The sequence below is a fragment of the Thunnus albacares genome, chromosome 16, assembly GCF_914725855.1.
Source record: "Thunnus albacares chromosome 16, fThuAlb1.1, whole genome shotgun sequence".
NCBI classification, from domain to species: domain Eukaryota; kingdom Metazoa; phylum Chordata; class Actinopteri; order Scombriformes; family Scombridae; genus Thunnus; species Thunnus albacares.
The window spans coordinates 22,026,139-22,045,909 of record NC_058121.1 but is presented as its reverse complement, the minus strand read 5'-3'; the positions used below and the strand labels follow the sequence as shown (position 1 = coordinate 22,045,909).

Genomic DNA, 19,771 nt, shown 5'->3' with positions numbered 1-19,771 from the left:
GGAAAATTGTGACGGGCACTTTTCACTGTTTTCTGATATTTTATAGACCAAATGATTCATTGAGTAATTGAGAAAATAATCTGCAGATTAATACATGAAGATAATTACTTGCAGCCCTAAATGATTTATCTATATCCCAATGAATTGTCACAACAAAAGAAGAACTGCAGGAGGCGTTTCCTGACAGCAGAAAACCAAATACTACCAGATGCAGTCACAAGTACAAAACATAGCATAAAGGATAAAAAATATATATAATTTAATGACACAAATGTTAAGAGATGAATATGACTTCCTATATAAAGACGTTGAAACAGAGAACTCACAGTGTTCAGCTTTCTGCCATCATGTCATTGCAACAAGACGTTGTCCTGATTAAAAACAGACATATGCAAAATGATTGGTTCTCATATTCTGGGGGTTTATTCAGCCCTTAGAGAAGAAACAATAAAAGGTCACATTTATGAAAAATAATCCTTCAATACCTGAAATGACCTGTCTTGTGCTAACTTGTCTGACTGGATCCATCACAGTATCATAGTTAAAGGCTGATCAGTTAGTTGAATGTCTGGTTAGATGTCGCTGGTTATTGCAGCTGTTCTTACTAGAAGAACATGTGTTATTAATAACATAAGCAGTGACATGGAGTCATTAATTCTGTTATTTATACCTGTGTTTTTCCTAAAATTTTTAGAATAGAGAAAATATTTTGCTTTCCTTTTGATGATCTGGTATTGAAGACATAATTCTGCAGAGTCTGCTGCTAGTTTGCTGTCCTACAGCTCATTAATTGTAGTTAATTGCATTCACATGGTTGCAAGCTACTGAGTGTAAATCATCTCAAAAACCAGCGATGCTCTCAGACTGACTTTGACTTTGGTGATAAGATTAAAATACTTCACAAACTGAAACGAGGAGCCAAATATGTAAATACATAGTATAAAATGATACTACTTTATATTGCTGTTCAACATAAACATAAACGTGTCTAATTAAGAATATTTCTCTTGGGTGAAAACCTAAAATATCCTAAATGTCGGCCTTTGAAGAACTGAGAAAAACAGCTTTGACCTTAGTTTCACCTCTATGCAGTTTTAAGATTATACAGCGCATTTTGAATAAAGATCAAGAATGGCGTGATATTAATTATTAATAAACGCCCGATCCATTGAAGTGCATCCAAATGTGGCTGCATGTACGTTCCAAATGCTAAAGTAATGAGTTTTTAATGATGGCTTTGAGTCAGCTGCTAAGATGCTGTGACTGATGAATTGCTGACAAAGAAGCCCACCGTGGCCAACTGGTCTGTGTTGATTTGCTCTTTTTAGAAATACGTCCCAGTCACCTCTCTTCCCATCATCCCCCCCCACCCAACCCCCCCAACCTCCCTCCTTCAGCCTCCTACATTTCTCTCCCCCTCCTTTATCCTCCTTTCTCCTCTGCTGCCATTCCAATTCTCCAAATTTCCAAGCGCAGCGCCATGACGACGAGTGATGCATCACCAGGGAAGAGGAGGAGGAGGAGGAAGAAGGAGGAGAGCAGGGTTCGAGGAGGTCAGGGTACGGGGCGGAGGGGACCACCTCCCGGGAGGCAAGAAAGCCTCTGCTCCCTTTGTTAACAACACAATTGGGACCGTTTCCTGGGCAACGGGTGAGCCCTGCATAGGGGGAAGGGGAGGACAAAAGAGATGGGTGAGGGAGGTGGAGGGGGGGGAGGGAGAAGAGGGATGGGTTGACCGAGTCAGCCGTGTCATTCACCGCTAAGAAAGTGTTTGAAAACCTTGCGTTCTGACAGTGTGTAGTGTCTGCACACACACACACATACACACACACACACACACACACTTGGAGAAAGGTTGTTGTGGACCAGCGACTTGCTCTCTGGATGTGCTTCTCATTCAGTCCAGCCAATAAACACGGTGTTGGACATTAAATAAAACAAGAGGCTCTTTTATAGCCTGGGTCACGCTGGGTAGGATTTATCAGACCATGTTGTGTCTATGTGTGTGTCTACGTGTGTGTGTGTGTGTGTGTGTGTGTTTAGCTGGGATACATCTTTACTTGCTAACACAATAAGCTAACAGTTAAATGGTGCACTTTCTTTTCTTTTCTTTTTTTTAAAGCACACTGCTGCATGTCTGAGCAAACTTGCAGCCATCAGAGGGCTGTTATCAGCGTTTTACAGAGACTCACACACCTCACCTCTCCTTTACAGATCCATTCACACAGCCTGGGTGGAGTATCTGGGTTATTCTGTACAACAGTTGTAACATGACACAGTTTATCTGGACCGACTGTAAAACCCGAGACAAGAGGCTGATTTAACAACCTGGAAAAGGAGGAGGGAAAGGGTGTGAGTGGGACTGAGCAGACTATTGATTAGTCTTTGTGTCACTGCACGCAACAAACAGATAGCATATACAGAGGTTACACCGACATGAGCGAGTAAAAAAACCTAAACAGGCAGAATCCTCAAAACAACACACCAGGATCTGTTTAACCAAGACAAATTCGTTTTTTGTTATCTTGCTGCCGTTAAAAAATGATTTGCTTTGACTTTGCTTTGGCTTCATGTAAACACAACCTCTGATCAGTCTAATTGAATTAACTTCGTCTATCTTCAGTCGGCCCTGAACCTCGCTCGACTCATCTGGCCTTGAAGAAAACGTTGGTGCAGTCCCTGCTCTCATTACTTTTACGACGACAGTCACATGACTCCTCCAACCCTTCCTGAAAACCACGTCACCACATCTCCTCTCCTCATGGAAGCATCATTTATTTACCCCTGATAAACACAAAAGGAGTAAAAGAAGCTTATTTTCCTGTTTATCTATGAATTCTTTACTAATAAAAGATATTTGCAATCAGGAAACAATTTCTGCTTCTGATGTCTTCTTTCAACTGTACAATAAAATCTACAATAACCTTTTTTGCTGTGTTGATTGATATGAAAATTTAGTATAAAATGTCATTTTAACTACACAGTAGGTCTTAGAAATGTTGTTTCTCAAGAGACAAAGCAACAGGAAGGTTTAGGACCATATCGTGACATTTTCTTGAAGAATATGTAAATCCATTGGCGAAGGACTGATCAACTATGACCATTAAAGAGATGATATCACTCTGTATATTATCACAAAGCCGTGATCCTGATGCCATCTGCTTTGGATGCCCAGGACAGTTTGTACCAGATTAATTGATTTACTGTGATGAAGCCACGCTACTTTACATTCATCCGGTAGCTACAGCGTGCATCTATCTCTTAAAAAAAAAAAAAAAAAAAAAAAAGAGAGGGGGATTTTAGCCCATTTCTTTTTTTTTTTTCTTTTTGTAATGCCAGTCAAATCCGCTACGCTCCGAATCGTCTTGTAAGAGTGTGGCACAGTATCATTGTGGCACAGAAATAGCCGATTCCCAGCCCCGAGGTCACTGTCCCACTTCAGCTGCGAGGTCATTCGGCGGTCAGCGAAGACTGACTGAGCGAGGATGAACACCGAAAACAGAAAATCCTGTTGGTTTTTCGACTTGTTTGTGTTGTTTCCTGTTCAGACAGCCATAAAAGATTTATTTGTGCAATGAGGTTAAAAACCTGTTTTTTTTTTCTCCCTGTGTGAATCCAGCCTGTAAATGTGGTTTTCTGTCTATCTCTCATACACCAAACGGGTCCTGTGTCACCATCCTAAACACCAACCTTTAGATGAAATATGATCATGAGAACATTGCTAGACTGGTTTTAAGTTTATAACAATATCAAGACAAATAGCGTCCACTTTTCCAAAACCTTGAAAAAACCTTGAATGAAAAAAAAAGAAATTCAGAGAGACAACACTTCAGGGGGCTCAGACAAAAACAGCAAGAACGGCAGGCGTTGGTTCTCGTCCAACTCCCAGTTTCTCCATGGTGCAGGGCATTCATCATCATTATCATGGCTATTCAGTGGACCTAATTCCCTTTAAAATCAACTGTCAATTCTCATTTGGCTGCACTCAACATCTTATAGGCTTTGAATTCTCCCATGAACTGAATGTAGGCAGAGTTATCTGGAAAAAAAACAAGAGCCAAACAGAGGCGTAGTCTCCGTGATTTGGAACCTATTGGGGTTTCTATATGTTTTCCAAACTCAGCGAGCACTTGTGAGCTCTAAAAGAGACTTAATTGTTGATCCATGACCAATCGAAGTGAACACCGTCTAAACCAGAAGTGCCTCTCTGTTCACTGCGCTGTGATTAGGCGTAAAAAGCTAACTTGGCTTCAAAAACAACACAGCCAAAACACATCTATCTGATTTGCACAATGTAAATCAAACTGTATTTGCCTGAAAGCATCAAAAAAAAAATCACTCTGTGAAGACGTTTGAGTGCAACATGGCAGAGTGACTGAACCCAGAAGTTGTGAGAGTGAATATTTCGGCACAGAGCGTGGTTATGAGCAGACAGGCGAGACAGCAGCGGTGGGAGCGTTTGCATCTTTTTCTAAAGACGAGCTCCGAACGCGAGTGCAGCTGTGATGTGTTAGGATGTGATGCGTGCTCCCAGAGCCGGGCATGCCATGCTCAGAGGTTACATAACCCTGATTTTCGTGGCACACGGCTCCTCCCGCCCTCCATCTCTCTCATCTCTCTCTCTCATCCTCTCGGTGCATCTATGCTGAGCACGGCGAGGTGGAGCAGGCACAGATGGTCGGCAGGGCTCTCTCTACACGTCCACATCACTGCTGTGCCAGGCAGGGCGGGGTGGGGTCGAAGGGTAAAAGTGATAGAGGGAGCGGGAGCCAATGGGATGCGCGATGCTGCGAATGGATAAACCGAGATAAATATAGATTGACAGACCGGCGGATAGTTACAGCCAGCGGAGCCTCCAGTCTAATGTTTTGGTGCCGTTTGACCAGTAATTGCTCGATAGATTGAGCTTCGAGAGGGATCAGCCATATATAAAAGATGGGATTAACTTAACGAGGTGATGCATCTGCTCCGTGATTGTGTTTAAATGCTCATCTCCGCGTTTGAAAGAGGATAACGCAGCCACAACAGTCGAGATGCTGTGGCTGGTGAATCTATAGATTATCTAAAAAGGGGAGAAACAATAAAACACGGAGTGAAAACTGGAAGCAGAGCTTTAATCCATCAGCTGAACCAAACTGAAACAAGGCACAGTTTGTTATCTTCACTCACAGTCCAAGTTGACTTATAACTCAAAAGCCTGTTATGTAAAATGGCTTTGAAGCACAGCGAATGATGTGAGGAGTCCCTACATGTTGTGGTAAATCACTCTGTCTGTCTGTCTGTCAACGTGCCAGATGTGCGGCCTGGAACCATTTTAGGACAACACTCCCTGTTAAATCAGTGGCGTTTAATAATGCACTGTTCTCGTGGGCCCCCAGGGACAAATATTAAAACTTAATTTTCTGCTTAATGTTTTGGTAATACACTCCCAATCCCCCGAGCGAGAGGAGCCAAATTAAAGTAGGCTAGCACTTTGATATTACCAACTCTCAGCAGATACCCAGTTAGCCGTGGTGATAGCAATCTAGGCTAGTGATGTCCATGGGGCAGGTGGTGCAGCATGTATACACACACAGAAGCACTTATTTAACATGTGAGGAAGCCGGATTATTCCACAAACCCTCTGACCTGACTGTATACATGTGGATAGAGATGCTGTCTGCTTTTAAATGTGAGTGTGTGTGTGTCTGACTGTACTATGAGTGAAAGGACCCGAGGAAAAATGCTGAGAAAAGGTCACAGACAAGAAGAAAGAGGGAGGAGATACTACAAGCAAACAAACGAGAAAAGGTCACCTTGTAAAAAAATATATGCTGATATGGAAATATGCTTAAATTTTCAAATATTAAAAGGCTACAACTAACAATTATTTTCGTATTAATGTCTTCTTTTGTCCAAACCCAAAGATATTCAGTTTAAATTGATGTAAGAAAAACTGGAACCAGACAATGTTTGACATTTTTGCTTGAAAAATGACTGAAACTATTAATTGATTATCAACATACTCGCCAATTAATTGTCTTTCTATCAACTAAATCGACTGATCGACTCGTCGTTTCAGCTCCAGAAAGGAAAACGCTCAGAAAAGGTCAGAGACAGGAAGAGAGCGGCAAGGAAACGCAGATCAAAAACATGCTCACGGAGTTAAAAAATAAGATGTAATAAAAACCTTGTTATCTCCAAAAAGTCCATTTTTGTGGTGAGTAAGAACAACAGCAACACAACTAGCTAACACTTCAGAATAACACACAATAAACATTTGTTCTTTTATATGATATCTGTTAGTTATGCTCTTCACCTGTAATAAAAAGGTTTATCTATGACTGAGACTAGATCAGACGCCTCTATTTAATTTTTCTTGCACTTTTTACACTTTTACTTATAATCAGAATATTTATAAATATGTACACTATAGGTTTTATTTTATTTATCGAATGGATGGGTGAGGTCCACAAACCTGCTAATGCAACTAAAACAACTTTCTGAAACGTTTCAGTGAGTCTCATTATGGTTGAAATGACAACAAGGAGAAAGTGACACCTTATTGGTCAGTATTCAACAGCACAAAATATCAGCAACTATCTGTCCTGTATTTTCCAGGGAATGTCGGATAAAGGTATGCAGCTAGAGATTATTTTCATTACTGATGAATCTGGAGATTATTTCTCAATGAATCGATCAATCGTTTGGTCCATAAAATGTCAGAAAATAGTAAAAATCACAATTTCCTAAAGCTCAAGGTGACGTCTTCGAAAGGCTTGTTTTGTCTGATTTACAGTCTAAAGGTCAAAGATATTCATTTTACTCTTTCATGAGACAAAGAAAAGCTGCAAATCCTCACAAGTTAGAAGCTGGAACTAACACATATTAGGCATTTTCAATTATCAAAATAGTTCTTGATTGATTGATTGTTTCAGCTCTAGTTGAGCAGTAATAATATGGACATAGCAGAAGCTTTTGACATCTCTCAGCATTGTTACTGTACCTCCATGGCGAGAGCGGCGGTTTGCTGGTCGTAGTGGTTCAGTATGTTGGGCATGAAGGTGGAGTTGTAGGGCAGCCCCTGACACATGCGCAGGGTGATGGGCTCGCAGGTGAACAGGCTGTGGCTCCCCGCAGCTGCATCCATGGGGATGGCGACACATACGGTCAACATGGACACAGACAGCGCCCACAGGAGATCCATGATTGGTCCGTACAGGAGAAGAGAAGAAGAGAGGGTGGGGGGGAGGGCGGTTGGTTAGGAAGAGAGGTTAAACCCTGTTTGCATCTGGCTCCGTCACCAGGAAGGAGAAATCACAAGGCTTATGGAGTGTTTAGGACTGTCTGGTAGTCTGCGACCCTTCCTCCTCTTCACATCACAGAGAAACAGTCTGGCGGCGTAATCCGACACGGCCATGGCTGAAGCTGGCTGCATCCATTGCCCGTGGGATTTCGGGTCGGCGGCAGGCTGCGGCGGCGCGTCACAAGACCTCCATCACCTGAGAGATGCTGTGGTCCTTTAAGATGCTGAGCTGTGACTGAACGTCTCTCGCGCTACTCCCTCCTCCCACCTCGGAAGGACAGGCAGTGATGCTCCGGACAAATATGTCTGACAGCCGCCGCTGACGTAGATGATGTTTCAGCCTGTGATCTGAAAAATGAAAGCAGGAAAATTCAATTCAGTCTGCTCATTAGCAACATACACGGTGTATTTTGAAGATGGTACCACAGAACTGACCATTTTTTAATGGAAATTTGACTAATTACAGGCTGCAATTGAGAAAAAAAACACACAAAAGCCTGTTTCAAGAGGGGTGGTAATTGCTTTTTAAGTGCTGTAGTGAGTGGGTTGTATGAATGAATGATAAAAATTAACAGCATTAATTAACAACAATATATCATTGTCAGGAGTAATAATCACATATAAGGTGAATAAACAAAGCACTAGTGGTATAAATGTATTTCTTCGGGTATTAACAGTGTTTTTGTGGTAGAATAAGTAGAAGTGACCTTATGGTAATTTATCCATTTATCTCTGGTACTGGTGTATTTTAATGCTGTGACACAGTTTAGACAATTATATGTAAATTAACGGTACACACCCATAAACACAACCAACAGCTTTCCATTCACTTGACAAGCAAAACATAAATAAGACTTTCTTGTAAAGGTGCGTCTACTTTACAACACGAATGTTAAAACAAACCCGGAGAACATTTTTAAAGGTTAATTTTTCTTGTAAGTGATATTTAGTGTGTTAGCAGCTACCTGCGCGTCCTCCTCTGCCTCCTCCTAGCATGAATTTAAACCGCTGCCGTTAAAAGTGTAACGGTTGTTCGTGTCCGGTTGTAACTGACACACTTTTTGCGATTTTTTATTGAATTAAACAGATAAAATGTGAAGCTACGCAGCGGGAGACAAAAGATGACGGTTAGTTCATCCTAACTGAGAGTAACCGTTGCAAATGTAGCCGAGCCGGGCGGCAGCAGAGGAGGCGGCCGTTGATGGGAAACACTCCCGGTACGAGATGAAAGATAAACCGGTTTAATTTAAAGGAACTTTTTACCTGAATGTTGTGCCGAAAAATTCACGTGTAGCAACGAGGTCTGCGCCGCTCCTCGAGTTGGTAACAATGTCTGTCTGAATGTCCCCTCCTCTCCTCTCTTCTCCTCTCCTCCTCCTCCTCTTCCTCTAACCTCTTCCCCCCTCCTCCTTCTCGTCCTCCTCCTCCTCCTCCTCCCTGCTGAGCGTCAAGCTGACGCCATTTTGAAAATGTCTTCCCGTCTAAACTGTCCAACTAAAAGCCTCTTTTTCAAAATGTTTTTTTATTTGTTTATTTTTAATGAATTAATTTTACTGAGATTTTTAGTATCTCTATTACTATCTCTCTATTTTATTTATTTATCTAGATTATTTTTTACTTATATTTTTAGCATCACCATTACTCTCTATTTAATTCTATTTTTTATTTATTTATTTTCGATTTTTTTTTTAACTTATATTTTTAGTATCACTCTTACCATCTCTCTATTATTATTTAATTATTTATATATCTATCTATTTTCTATTTTTTGGAAAAAGTTTTGTATTGTTAATAGGAATATGAAAAAAGAGCAGACAAACATACATTTCCATATAAACAATACATCCATGTTAAATAAAAATACATAGAAGGAAAAAAATGTATCAGCATATAGACATGACATTTTAAGGCACATCATTTGATACTTAATACTGTATCCCACGCATCATCAACTATGAGGGTCGCCTGTGGCTCCAATGCTACTTCTTAACAGGAGGTGTGTCCAAAAATCCCTTTTCTCTTTCAGACTGAAATGTTCACTAATCTCTTGAAATGATAAAACACCCTAACCTTATACAGATCTCCAATCTTATTCAAATTCCCCTCCAGCCAGGATTTCCATAAACAAGGTTTTTTTTTGTCTTATTTCAATAGATGGATTATTCCAAATAGAGGAGTACTCTTGTCTGTATAATTAATTATTTTCAACATAGATTTTTAGTATCACTACTACTATCTCTCTATTTGTTTTCAGTTAAGTACATTTTACTTCACTTTTATTATCACTATTAATGTCTATCTCTCCATGTATAGCAGTATTTACCTATGTATACTTACCTTTCCTGAAATGGACATTTAGACTTAGAAACTGAACTACTGATTCACATATGCCTGGAAAATTTCAATAATCAAAACTGTGAGAAAAAAAAAAGAAAAATGAAAAGCCTCATCGAAGTAGATAGACTTATCTGACAACAATAAAAGCACATGTAATACTGCAGTCACTCAGTCCTGACAATACACAACATAGTATATACACTTTATTAATTGTGAATTCCTGCATTTTATCTCCATAAGCTTCTAAGTTTTTAAAATAAAACATAATACGTCATCTTTCATTACAATGCAACGTGTGACAAGGGGTCTCAGGTAGACATTGCTTTATTTTATTGAGGTCACAAGCCATAAAAGGTTAAAACCAAACACATGCAATAACAAAACACACAAACTAACCAACAGACAAAGACAAAAACAGAAGAATCATACAACAAGCAAAACACACTTATGATTGGCTTCTCATTAACCATCATTTATTTCAGTCTGTTGATCCTTCAGAGAACTGCTCCAGATAACTGCAGCAGTGTGTAAAAATGTGTTTTTGTCTGCAGAAATTTAATCTGAAAGGAATAATGTTTGTTAAGCTGCCTCTTGTTCCATAGTTATGATGATCTCTGATGAGACTGAAGTAGTAAGTTAAGTAATCCGAAGTTTCACACCAAATAACATTCTTGTTCATTCTTAATAACAGTGAAAACATCTTGATGACAACTGAGAGATGTGGTTGAAAGCTTTGGAAACAACAAGTTAGCTGGACCCAGTGGTGAGTTTTTCATTTCCTCCATGATTAACCTGTTTGAAAAGAAAGTACCTTCACTTTCAACCACAAGAACAAAACACATCACTGCAGCAATGATAAAGACAACTTTACCCAGAATTAAAATGAAAAGGAAGACTGGAAAGTTGAAACAGAAATAACGAGTAAATAATGTAATATTATATTGTAGGCTACTCCTCAGGATAATCACGAGGCACTGACCAATTTGTATTAAGACTTTAATGCACCCAGCTTGTGCAAATTGAGTTGTTACAGCAGCAAGTCAAAGTTTAAAGGTTTGTAAACATAATACAACTAATTTTCTTCAATAGTATACATGTGAAGTATAAAAAGTAAGATAACAGATAACAAGAATAGCAAAAATGTTGTTATTAATATAGAAAAAATAAACATAGTTTTACTTTGAAGGCCGGCTGCGTTGTTTCCGGCTGTGCTCTGTGTGTGTTTGTGTAACTTGACGCACTTTCTGTCTCTTTCTTCACTGCACGTTTTCTGTCTTCGTTGCGCGCGACCGCTCATCCGAGGACGAGCAGGTTTTATGCTTTTGAATGAAAAACTTCTCTGACTGGTGGGACTGAGGGGTTTTTGTTTTTGCTTGTTACAAAATAGGCCGAAAAACTGACATTAGGCCCACATTCGAAAAACCTGCAAGCCAAGAGCTGCTATACTACTGCTACTCCTACAACTTGTACCACTACTAATAATGATAATGGAAATAATTTGAATTTTGAATACTTTGAAGTTACATATACTTCATATGTATAATATACTGTATGTAATATATAACTTGTACCAGGTTGACCTGCTGTATTTGTGTATGTGTACCAACCTTTTTCCTTAAGGGACCTCTATTCTAGAGAAAACTGACAGACCCCTGACCAACTGACATATCTTATGGATATTTCATTTTATATTCATTGCATAACAATAAGAGTAAAGAATAAACACTAATAGTGTAGTGAACACAGTAACTGCAGGAAGTTTATGCAAAGCGAGCAGTTTGGATGAATATTGAGCAGATTATTTCCTGTGAATATTTCATTGCATCAGAGATGAGTTTTCCTCTTATTTTTAGGAATTCTTATGCAATTCTGTCTGTATTATATATACGTTTTAATGTTTAACTATCATACATACTTAATAGGCTTCTTTTTGATATATTCAGCGTTTCTTTCTCCCTGATGTTAACTGTTTGGTTGTTTTAACTACGTGCTTTTCTAATGCAGGAAAAGGCTGTTTAACCGAGAGTGAAGCTTGTGTTCATGTCTATTCAAGTTTACATCTTAAATAACAATCTAAACTTTAAAAATAACAATTACATTTACTTTTTTTCTTCACAGAAATTAATGAAATGCTGAGACATACTGTATATATATTTTCTCACAGTTTTCTCACAGCCCTCAAGAAATCAAGAAGGCCATGCGACCCCCCATGAAGCTTAGGCCACCCCTGGTGGGGGTTGGGATCCCCAGGTTGTGAACCAGTGGTGTAGAAGATTATTGATACAGAATAGTGTCCAAAAATATATTCCAATTACTGAATTAATTCTGTTCTTTAAGTTTGACACATATGACCTCAAACATATTCTGAAATCTTAAAGTTGTGAAACATGTTTTGTGCGCTCAGTGTATCAGAAACAGATGGTGTCTTCTGCAGCAGTTGCAGCGTCAGGCCTTCTGCACTACATTTGTCATCATTAGAGCCACTGACGTCTGCACGCTCCACACTACACACACTCCGCTGTGGTTTGCTTTGCAGCGCTGCACCCCCTGTGTGTGACAGGCTGTGACAGCCTGTCCATGTAAGGAAAGCTGCACTCGCGGTTCCTATGGAAACGAGTAAACTATGCACAGGAAAGTGGGAAGAAGAAGAGAAAGAGAAGAGTTGGGTGTACGGACATAAAAGCCATGAGGAGAATGCACATAGAGAGAAAGTGTTTTTAGGAGTTAGATTTATTATCTTCTGCCAGCAGAGGAGAACTGATGGTGAGTTAAATACCAGAGGAGTGTGTTGTACAGTTCTGAGCAACAATGTACTGTTAGCTCATATAACACTGCAGTGTTAAGTGTGTGTGTCACGTTGGAATCTTTTTCGACTATGGAAGTGTTATAAGTTTTTCCTGACTTGTTTTTACAAGATATAGAATTAAAAATGGTTTGTTATTAGCTTACAGTTTGCACTAATATGATAACAAGAGAGATGGAGAATACATAGCAGAGAAGCAGCAAGATTATCATCTGACATCACATTAGATTAGACTAGACTACATACACTCTAAGTGTTATAAAGCTGGTATGTTACATAACATCAATAGTTTAGAAGAAGGTCAAACACAAGCCTGTAAGTGATGAAGCTGAAGTGAAGAACCACTGAAAATGTGAAAAAATCTCTGTGGAAATAGCACCAAACACATGAATAACGTTACATTTTATGTATTTTAGCACATCATCCATCTGTTGTGTCACCAGTTGAGCAGAAAGATGCCACTTGCACCGAGATCATCTGCCAACTGTGCAAAGATGCAGACCAAACTGAGCGCCTGGACACCTCTGAACCACCCGCTGTCCAACAGCAAGGTCAGGTCTGCTCATCTCTCCTGTAACAATAAGGAAAGAGCAAGATGTTTACCATCCATTATACAGTTTTTATTATATATATACTTACTCTTTGACTTATTATAATATCACATCACACAGATACTGTCAACTATGATTATTAGATGGAAAGTTTTCTCACTATTGACTGGTTGTCTGACTTTATCTGATGGATTTTGAAGTAGTTTTATGAACTTAAATGTTTTGGAAATTCTCATAGAGGAATATTTAGTGAAGTAAAAAAAAGTGGAGATAAAAAGTTTCCATTGAGGCACAGATAAGACGTTGTTTACTTTATGCTAGCATGACCAGAATTAAGCCTTTTGCTCCCTTAAACAATAGTAAAGATAGTAGATAGTAAATCCTCACACATTCTTGTAGGAAAAAATAAGATTGAAATATGTCTGCAGTCCAGGGAATGAAGTCACAGACAGTTAATCTTACTGTGTTTATGAAATTAGGTTCTTAAACAGCTTACAACAAGTCATACTATAAGTAGGACCCAAAAGGTCTCATTTGGGCCAAACATCAGGTCATCTTTCTTCTACTTCAGGTGTTTGAGGAGAGAAGAAGCCTTCTGGCAAAGTGGGTAAGTTGAAAGCAGACAAGTAGAGATCCAGTATATACACACACACTCTGTGGAGTCCATTTCGCAACCAGCTCGGTTCAACTGAAGCATTATTATATTCTTTCATCTTCCTTGTCAGTTTGACAGGTGGTCTGACAGCCAGAGGAGGGCAGTGCTGCAGGACTTTGTGCTGAGCTGTTCGGTGGAGCAGCTCAGGTTCCTGAGCCTCAGTGTGAGCAGACGGCTCCCTCTGCAGGCCGCAGACTTCACCTGCCTGTTGCCCAGAGCCCTCTGCCTCTACCTCTTCTCCTTCCTTGACCCCCGCAGCCTCTGCCGCTGCGCCCAGGTACACAAACTGCTCATAACACATACAGTATCTACAAATTGGAGGCAAAACTCATTTCTGGTGCCCTGGATATTATCGGTGTGACGTATGGTGTTATCCTCTGCGGGCAGGTGAGCTGGCACTGGAAGAGCATAGTGGAGCTGGACCAGCTGTGGATGCCTAAGTGTCTGAGGCTCGGCTGGTGCATCAACTTCTCCCCCACGCCGTTTGAGCAGGGCGTCTGGAAGAGACACTACATCCAGACTGTGCAAGAGCTGCAACTCAAGCCACGTCTAAAGGTCTGCAGAGGTCATTTTTCAAGTTGTGTCAGACTTCAAATTAACTCAAAGTTCAGCTTATTCAGTTCTCATGATTTTCATGTTTTTCTTAAATATAAAGTACTAGAAAAAAAGTAAATGTACTGTTCACCTCCACTGCCTTATCTCAGCAGCAGTTTGTGGTCCCAGATGTGACAACAATCAGCAGTAGACATGAAGATCCATCAGAAGCAGTTTTCCTCGGTGAGGAGTGTCCAGCGTCCGCCACACAGCGAGGTGAAAGCATCTCTGGGGCTGGTGCGAGAAAGGAGAAGCAGCCGACTGTACCGCCACCATGGAAAGATTCTGACAGACGTCCTAAAGACACACTACGCTTCAACTACCTGGACAACCTGGACTCCATCGAGCAAGCCCTCAGAGCGTAAGACTGCTTTCATGTGGCTCATTAGTGTCATTAGAAAGTCCATAAATCCATAAATGGATCGTATATCAAGAACTGTTAGTAGTTAGTAGATAGTTAAACTGATAGATATTCAGATGCAATGCTCACCTTCAATCTATATGGCCAAAAGTATGTGGACATGTTTGTGTATGTTTGTTCTGGGGCTGTATTTCAAAGTTTGTGCTAGTTCCTAAAGAAAATCTTGAAGGATATCTTCCACTTTTTTCATGTTTGTCTTAAAATAACACTCACATGCCCATATGTACACTGAAACAGTTCTGGTTGCTGTCTATACTGGCCATGAAGAGATCCCTTCCCTAACATGATTTCAATCTAAGACATGAGGGGACAAATTCTGCAGTCCTTGTTCTGTGCAAAAATAAATTGCAAAGTTCATTCATTTAGTGCAAACTGAAAAGAAACTGAAAAGACATTCATGATGTTGGGAAATTCCCACTTGATTTGTTATATATTGTGATAACCCTGACTGCTGAAACCTTGCATGCATTTTTGCATGGAGGCCTGTAGATTTTGTCCCCATTTCTTAAACTGAAGTTGCGGTAAGAGGAAGTCTCTTAACAGCCAGTGTGGACAAGAAGAACAATTACAGCAACCTTTAACCCTTTTAATGTGCACATGGGTATGTGAGCATTGTTTTAAGATAGACTTGAGAAAACGTCAAAGCATCCTTTAATGCTAGTGTGCTTCCAGCTTTTTGGCAACAGTTTGTTTTTGGCCTTTCCTGTTTCAACATGACAATGCCCCCGTGCCCAAAACCAGCTCCACACAGAAATGGTTTTTCCCACTTTGCTGTGGAAGAACTTGACCGGCCTGCACAGACCTCCCACCTCGACCAAACCCGATCCAGCACTTCTGGGATGAACTGGAACACTGACCGTGACCCAGGTTTTATGGCCCAACATCAGCGCCCGATGTGCTCTCGTGGCTTAAATGTGGCAAATCCCTTCAGCCGGTTTCCAAAATCCTGTGGAAAGCCTGAAAACAGAAGAGTGGAGACTGTTCTAGCAGCAAATTAGTGCTCATGGTTGCAGAATGCACACTTGGGAATAATGTTTGGTTGTCCACATACTTTTAGACGTACACTATATTGTATAATTAGATTATATAATTAACAAAATGTGTGTTTTTTTGCAGAGCAACATCCACATTTTGCTCTTTAACCATTAACTGGGGGTTACTGAGATCAAAACATTGCTGCAGCTAATGAATATACACTGTAACTGGTGGAGATAAATGATTAATGTGTCTGAATACTTTCACAGGGTACCGCAGATCCACTGAAATGTTCATCCTGTTGTTCCACCTGCTCACCATTTCTCTGCAGGCAAACAAGGAGCAGGGCCACCACCTGCCCCAGTATCACACCGAAGCCAGACAACGGGAGGAAGAAAACACTGTCTGAGGCGAATTACAAACTACGCAAAGCCAAATCGCTGGTAAACTACCCTCCATTCATCATCACCACCGTCACCCCACTGTGGCTGTGACCTCCTCGTATGAATCAAAGGGAGCCGATAAATGTCGAGGATTATCTGGAGACTGCGCAACCAGCAGGCATCATGCATTATGGAGCAGCGTTTACACAGTAATGCATGTTAATGATGAGCTGCTCAGTGAGGGAGGTGACAGGAGGGGGGAAGCCAAATTATGCTGATGATTGTGTTTGAAAAAGAGGGTGAGATAGAGGACACTGCGGCATTAAATATTCAGGCTTTGGTGAATTTATTGTAATAACTAAAATGAAAACTATGAAATATGACCACATTACACCAGTTCTAAAATCCTTACACTGGGCCCAAAATACATCTCTGACATGCTTGTGTCATATGAACCTTCTAGGACTCTTAGGACATCTGTTGTCCCAACAAAACATGGTGAAGCAGCGTTTTGTCATCATGCAACGCAGACCTGGAATAACCTCCCAGATCATATTAGACAAGCCCCGACTGACCACTTTTAAGCTAAAAACTTTGCTATTTTACACTGTCTACTCTATCCTGTAATGACTAAAAGCTCATCTTTTTAGCTTAGCTTTTAAGTAGTCTTCATTTTAATTGTTTTTTCCCGGTAATGCTTACTTACACACGAGTCACCATCGGTCAGAAACCTCACCATCCACAGATGGATGAAAAGCATCCATCTATTTTTGACTGAAAGGAGAATCTATGAGTCTCGTCTGCCTCAGGCGGTGAGATCTGTCGTAAATATTGGATCAAGAGTAGAATCAGGAAGGACGACAGATAAGAAAATTACAGAAAAACACGTGGGTTCACTCACAATGTGCAGCTAAAAGTGGGAGTATTGGTTGTGTTCTTTTATCTTTTTATTTCACTTGATTTGAACTGCACTAGTTTGCTTTTTAAGTGTTTTTTTGTGTATCTCTGTCTGTACCTTACACTTTTTAATCGTAAATCTTTTACCTTTACTGTATTTTTATTACTCTGTAAAGCACTTTAAATTTGCCCCAGTGTATGAAATGTGTTATATAAATTAAGCTGCCTTCCCTTAGTGCCTGGTTATAGTCACAACTGCAACATTTAAGCAAAAAAACAAGGGAACTGTTGTGAAATGTAACATAATATATTTAGATTTACTATAGATTCTTTTTCTAAATGTTTGGTAACCAGTGTAACCCCGGTTCTCTGAAAACTTTTGTCTTTCATGTCCTCCAGATGTTCCTCAGCTCAAACTGCAGACCTAAGCATCCTCCCTCTCCTCCTCCTCCTCCTCATCAGTCTCGACCCCACTGGGCGTCTCGCAGTCACGACTACCCCATCGCCAAGGAGACCGCCAAGAGCCTGCTGCGGCTTGCCCAGTGGAATGCTGGGATACGTCCGGGGCCGGTGAGGACGGTGGTGCCCAGGCTGAGTGTGGAGGCACTCAGGGCATCCCAGCGCTCACACAGGAGCGCTCCCAGTGAGTAATCATAGCTCCTTCATTCACTCCTCTGGGCTGAATATGATGTAAGCACGCAGCAAGAAATGCATTGGGGACAAATTAGGGGTTAAAAACGACTGATTCTGCAGAAAAATTCAATGTTTTATGTATTGTAACTAAGTCTTGAGTGGATGTAAATTATTGATTCGGAACATTTTAGTCTTCCTAAAGTAAAGCGGTAGAAGTATCTCGCTAAAAGAACATCTGTTTGACAAAATACAAAATATTTATAACTACACTTGATGGTTTTCTCTCACTGAAGGATCTCCATTGGGATGAACTGTTGTTAGAAAAGTATGAACATTTCTATTTGCTCTTGTATGAGTCTTATCCTTAAGTAAAAGGAAAAATACAGCAATGTAAATAAAAAATACTCCATTACAAGTAAAAGTCCTGCATGAAAAATCCTACTTAAGTAGTATTATGAGCTTGATGTAGTTAAAGTATTGCAGTAAAAGTAGTGGTTTGGTCCCTCTGACTGATATATTATTATATATGACATCATTAGATTATTAATACTGAAGCATCAGTGTTAGAGCAGCATGTTACTGTTGTAGCTGCTGGCGGTGGAGCTAGTTTCAACTACTTTATATACAGTTAGCTAGTATAGTCCAGTGGTTCCCAACCTAGGGGTCACGCTCCTCCAAAGGGTCACCAGATAAATCTGAGGGGTCATGAGATGATTAATGGGAGAGGAAAGAAGAAAAAACAAAGTTCTGATACACAAATCTGTTTTCAGTTTTTGGACTTTTTCTCTAATCTTTGATTTTTGCTGAAATATTGGATCATTTGAACATTTATTGAAATGAAACCATGTGAGAAGTTTAGAGGGAAAAATCACTATTTGGTGGAGCTGTTAACAACTCATAGACATGTGAAATGTGACCCCGACTACACACTGCTTTTTGTTAGACGTCACAAGCCAAAAAGGTTGGAAACTACTGGTTTCATCTTTAACAATGTGTTGTATTTTAAAAGCTTGTTATATCATCCATTGTGTCAAATCTTCATCTGAAAAGTAACTAAAGCTGTCAAGTACAGTATTTCCCTCTGAAATGTAGTGGAGTGGAAGAATAAAGTAGCATCAAATGGAAATACTCAGGTTAAGTGCAAGTACCTCTAAATTGTACTTAAGTACAGTACTTGAGTAAATGTACTTAGTTACTTTCCACCACTGGTCTTATTTTACTCAAAGATATTCCATTACAGCAGAGTGAATTGCCTTGTGTAGTCAGTAACATTAATAATGACTTAATTCCACTTATCTTTAAGTTCTGCAATATACAATATTTGCCAATGATGGCTTTCTAATAATTAATCATAATGCAAAATGCAACAACTTTCTAAAGCGAACAAGTGGAAATGTTCTGATTCTTGAATTTTGCCTACAATTATTTTTATGGACTGACTATAAAAGAGAGTCGGCCTGCAGGTGCGGCCAACAGACAACAAAGAAAGAGCAGTCTTAAATATCATGTGAGCACATGAGACAAACAGTAGTTAAAATGATCTAACAGGAATGTGTTAATGACATCCATGTTCATTATTAAAGGAGCTTAAGTGTTGCAACCATCTGCATCATCAAACTACCCAAAACCACTGCAGCTAATGTGACCCCATCAGCACCACTGGAGCATATGATTGATCAGATTTCTCACATGTAAAATGGTTTTGTTTAACAATTTAAACCTTTATTGGAAAAGTGACTTGCTAAATGGATTTTATAATCAATCCCAGGTACTCCGCTGTTTGAATTTCAGCCCTGAACTGAACCTGCAGCACAAACAGAAGATGAGGAGTGAAGCATGTCGCCCCCCTCAGGAAGACATCAGAACAAGAATCTGCACTCATGTCACGAGATGTATTTTGATGTATTTGGCACATGTAATGTAATCTACAACTGCAGAAGACAGAGCTGACGTTTACAAATAATTATTTTGACACTGTGAGAAAATAACTGCAGAAATTACTAAAGGTCTCAATCATTTCTAACTTTAAAGTCTCTCTTCTATCTTATATATTATATATATATATATATATATATATATATATTGTTACTTCACTTTGGATGTTTGCAGGATGTATGTGCAGAGTTTCAAAAGCTGTTTTCACTTTTTATCTGCTGAAAGTGGAAAGTTTCAATGTGCTCAACTTAAATCTGAGTTAAAGGCGTTTAACGACAAGCACGATTCATGACATCACAACT

At 39.8% G+C, this 19,771-nt stretch overlaps 2 protein-coding genes across 9 annotated transcripts in view; one reads left to right on the top strand and one right to left on the bottom strand.

Moving 5' to 3' along the window:
- The window catches only part of fzd3a (frizzled class receptor 3a), a 24,405-nt gene extending 15,713 nt beyond the window's left edge, over window positions 1-8,692 (bottom strand). Inside the window, exons 1-2 of one of the 3 annotated variants that reach the window (XM_044376738.1) lie at window positions 8,549-8,692; window positions 6,986-7,633 (exon numbers count right to left, since the gene is read on the bottom strand). In XM_044376738.1, coding sequence (XP_044232673.1) covers window positions 6,986-7,186 — 201 coding nt within the window. In that variant the 5' untranslated portion in view covers window positions 7,187-7,633; window positions 8,549-8,692. Of the gene's footprint in view, window positions 1-6,985; window positions 7,634-8,250; window positions 8,340-8,548 lie in introns of those variants that run through there. The other 2 variants (XM_044376740.1, XM_044376739.1) reach the window with 2 other exon arrangements.
- fbxo16 (F-box protein 16) overlaps window positions 1-19,635 on the top strand; it is a 21,464-nt gene extending 1,829 nt beyond the window's left edge. The window contains exons 1-10 of one of the 6 annotated variants that reach the window (XM_044376746.1): window positions 8,424-8,502; window positions 10,314-10,385; window positions 12,869-12,976; window positions 13,548-13,583; window positions 13,702-13,908; window positions 14,019-14,186; window positions 14,336-14,586; window positions 15,953-16,064; window positions 17,301-17,544; window positions 19,303-19,632. In XM_044376746.1, the coding sequence (XP_044232681.1) occupies window positions 12,881-12,976; window positions 13,548-13,583; window positions 13,702-13,908; window positions 14,019-14,186; window positions 14,336-14,586; window positions 15,953-16,064; window positions 17,301-17,544; window positions 19,303-19,331 (1,143 nt within the window). In that variant the 5' untranslated portion in view covers window positions 8,424-8,502; window positions 10,314-10,385; window positions 12,869-12,880 and the 3' untranslated portion in view covers window positions 19,332-19,632. The other 5 variants (XM_044376742.1, XM_044376744.1, XM_044376745.1 and 2 more) reach the window with 5 other exon arrangements.
- Window positions 19,636-19,771: the final 136 nt, after the last annotated feature.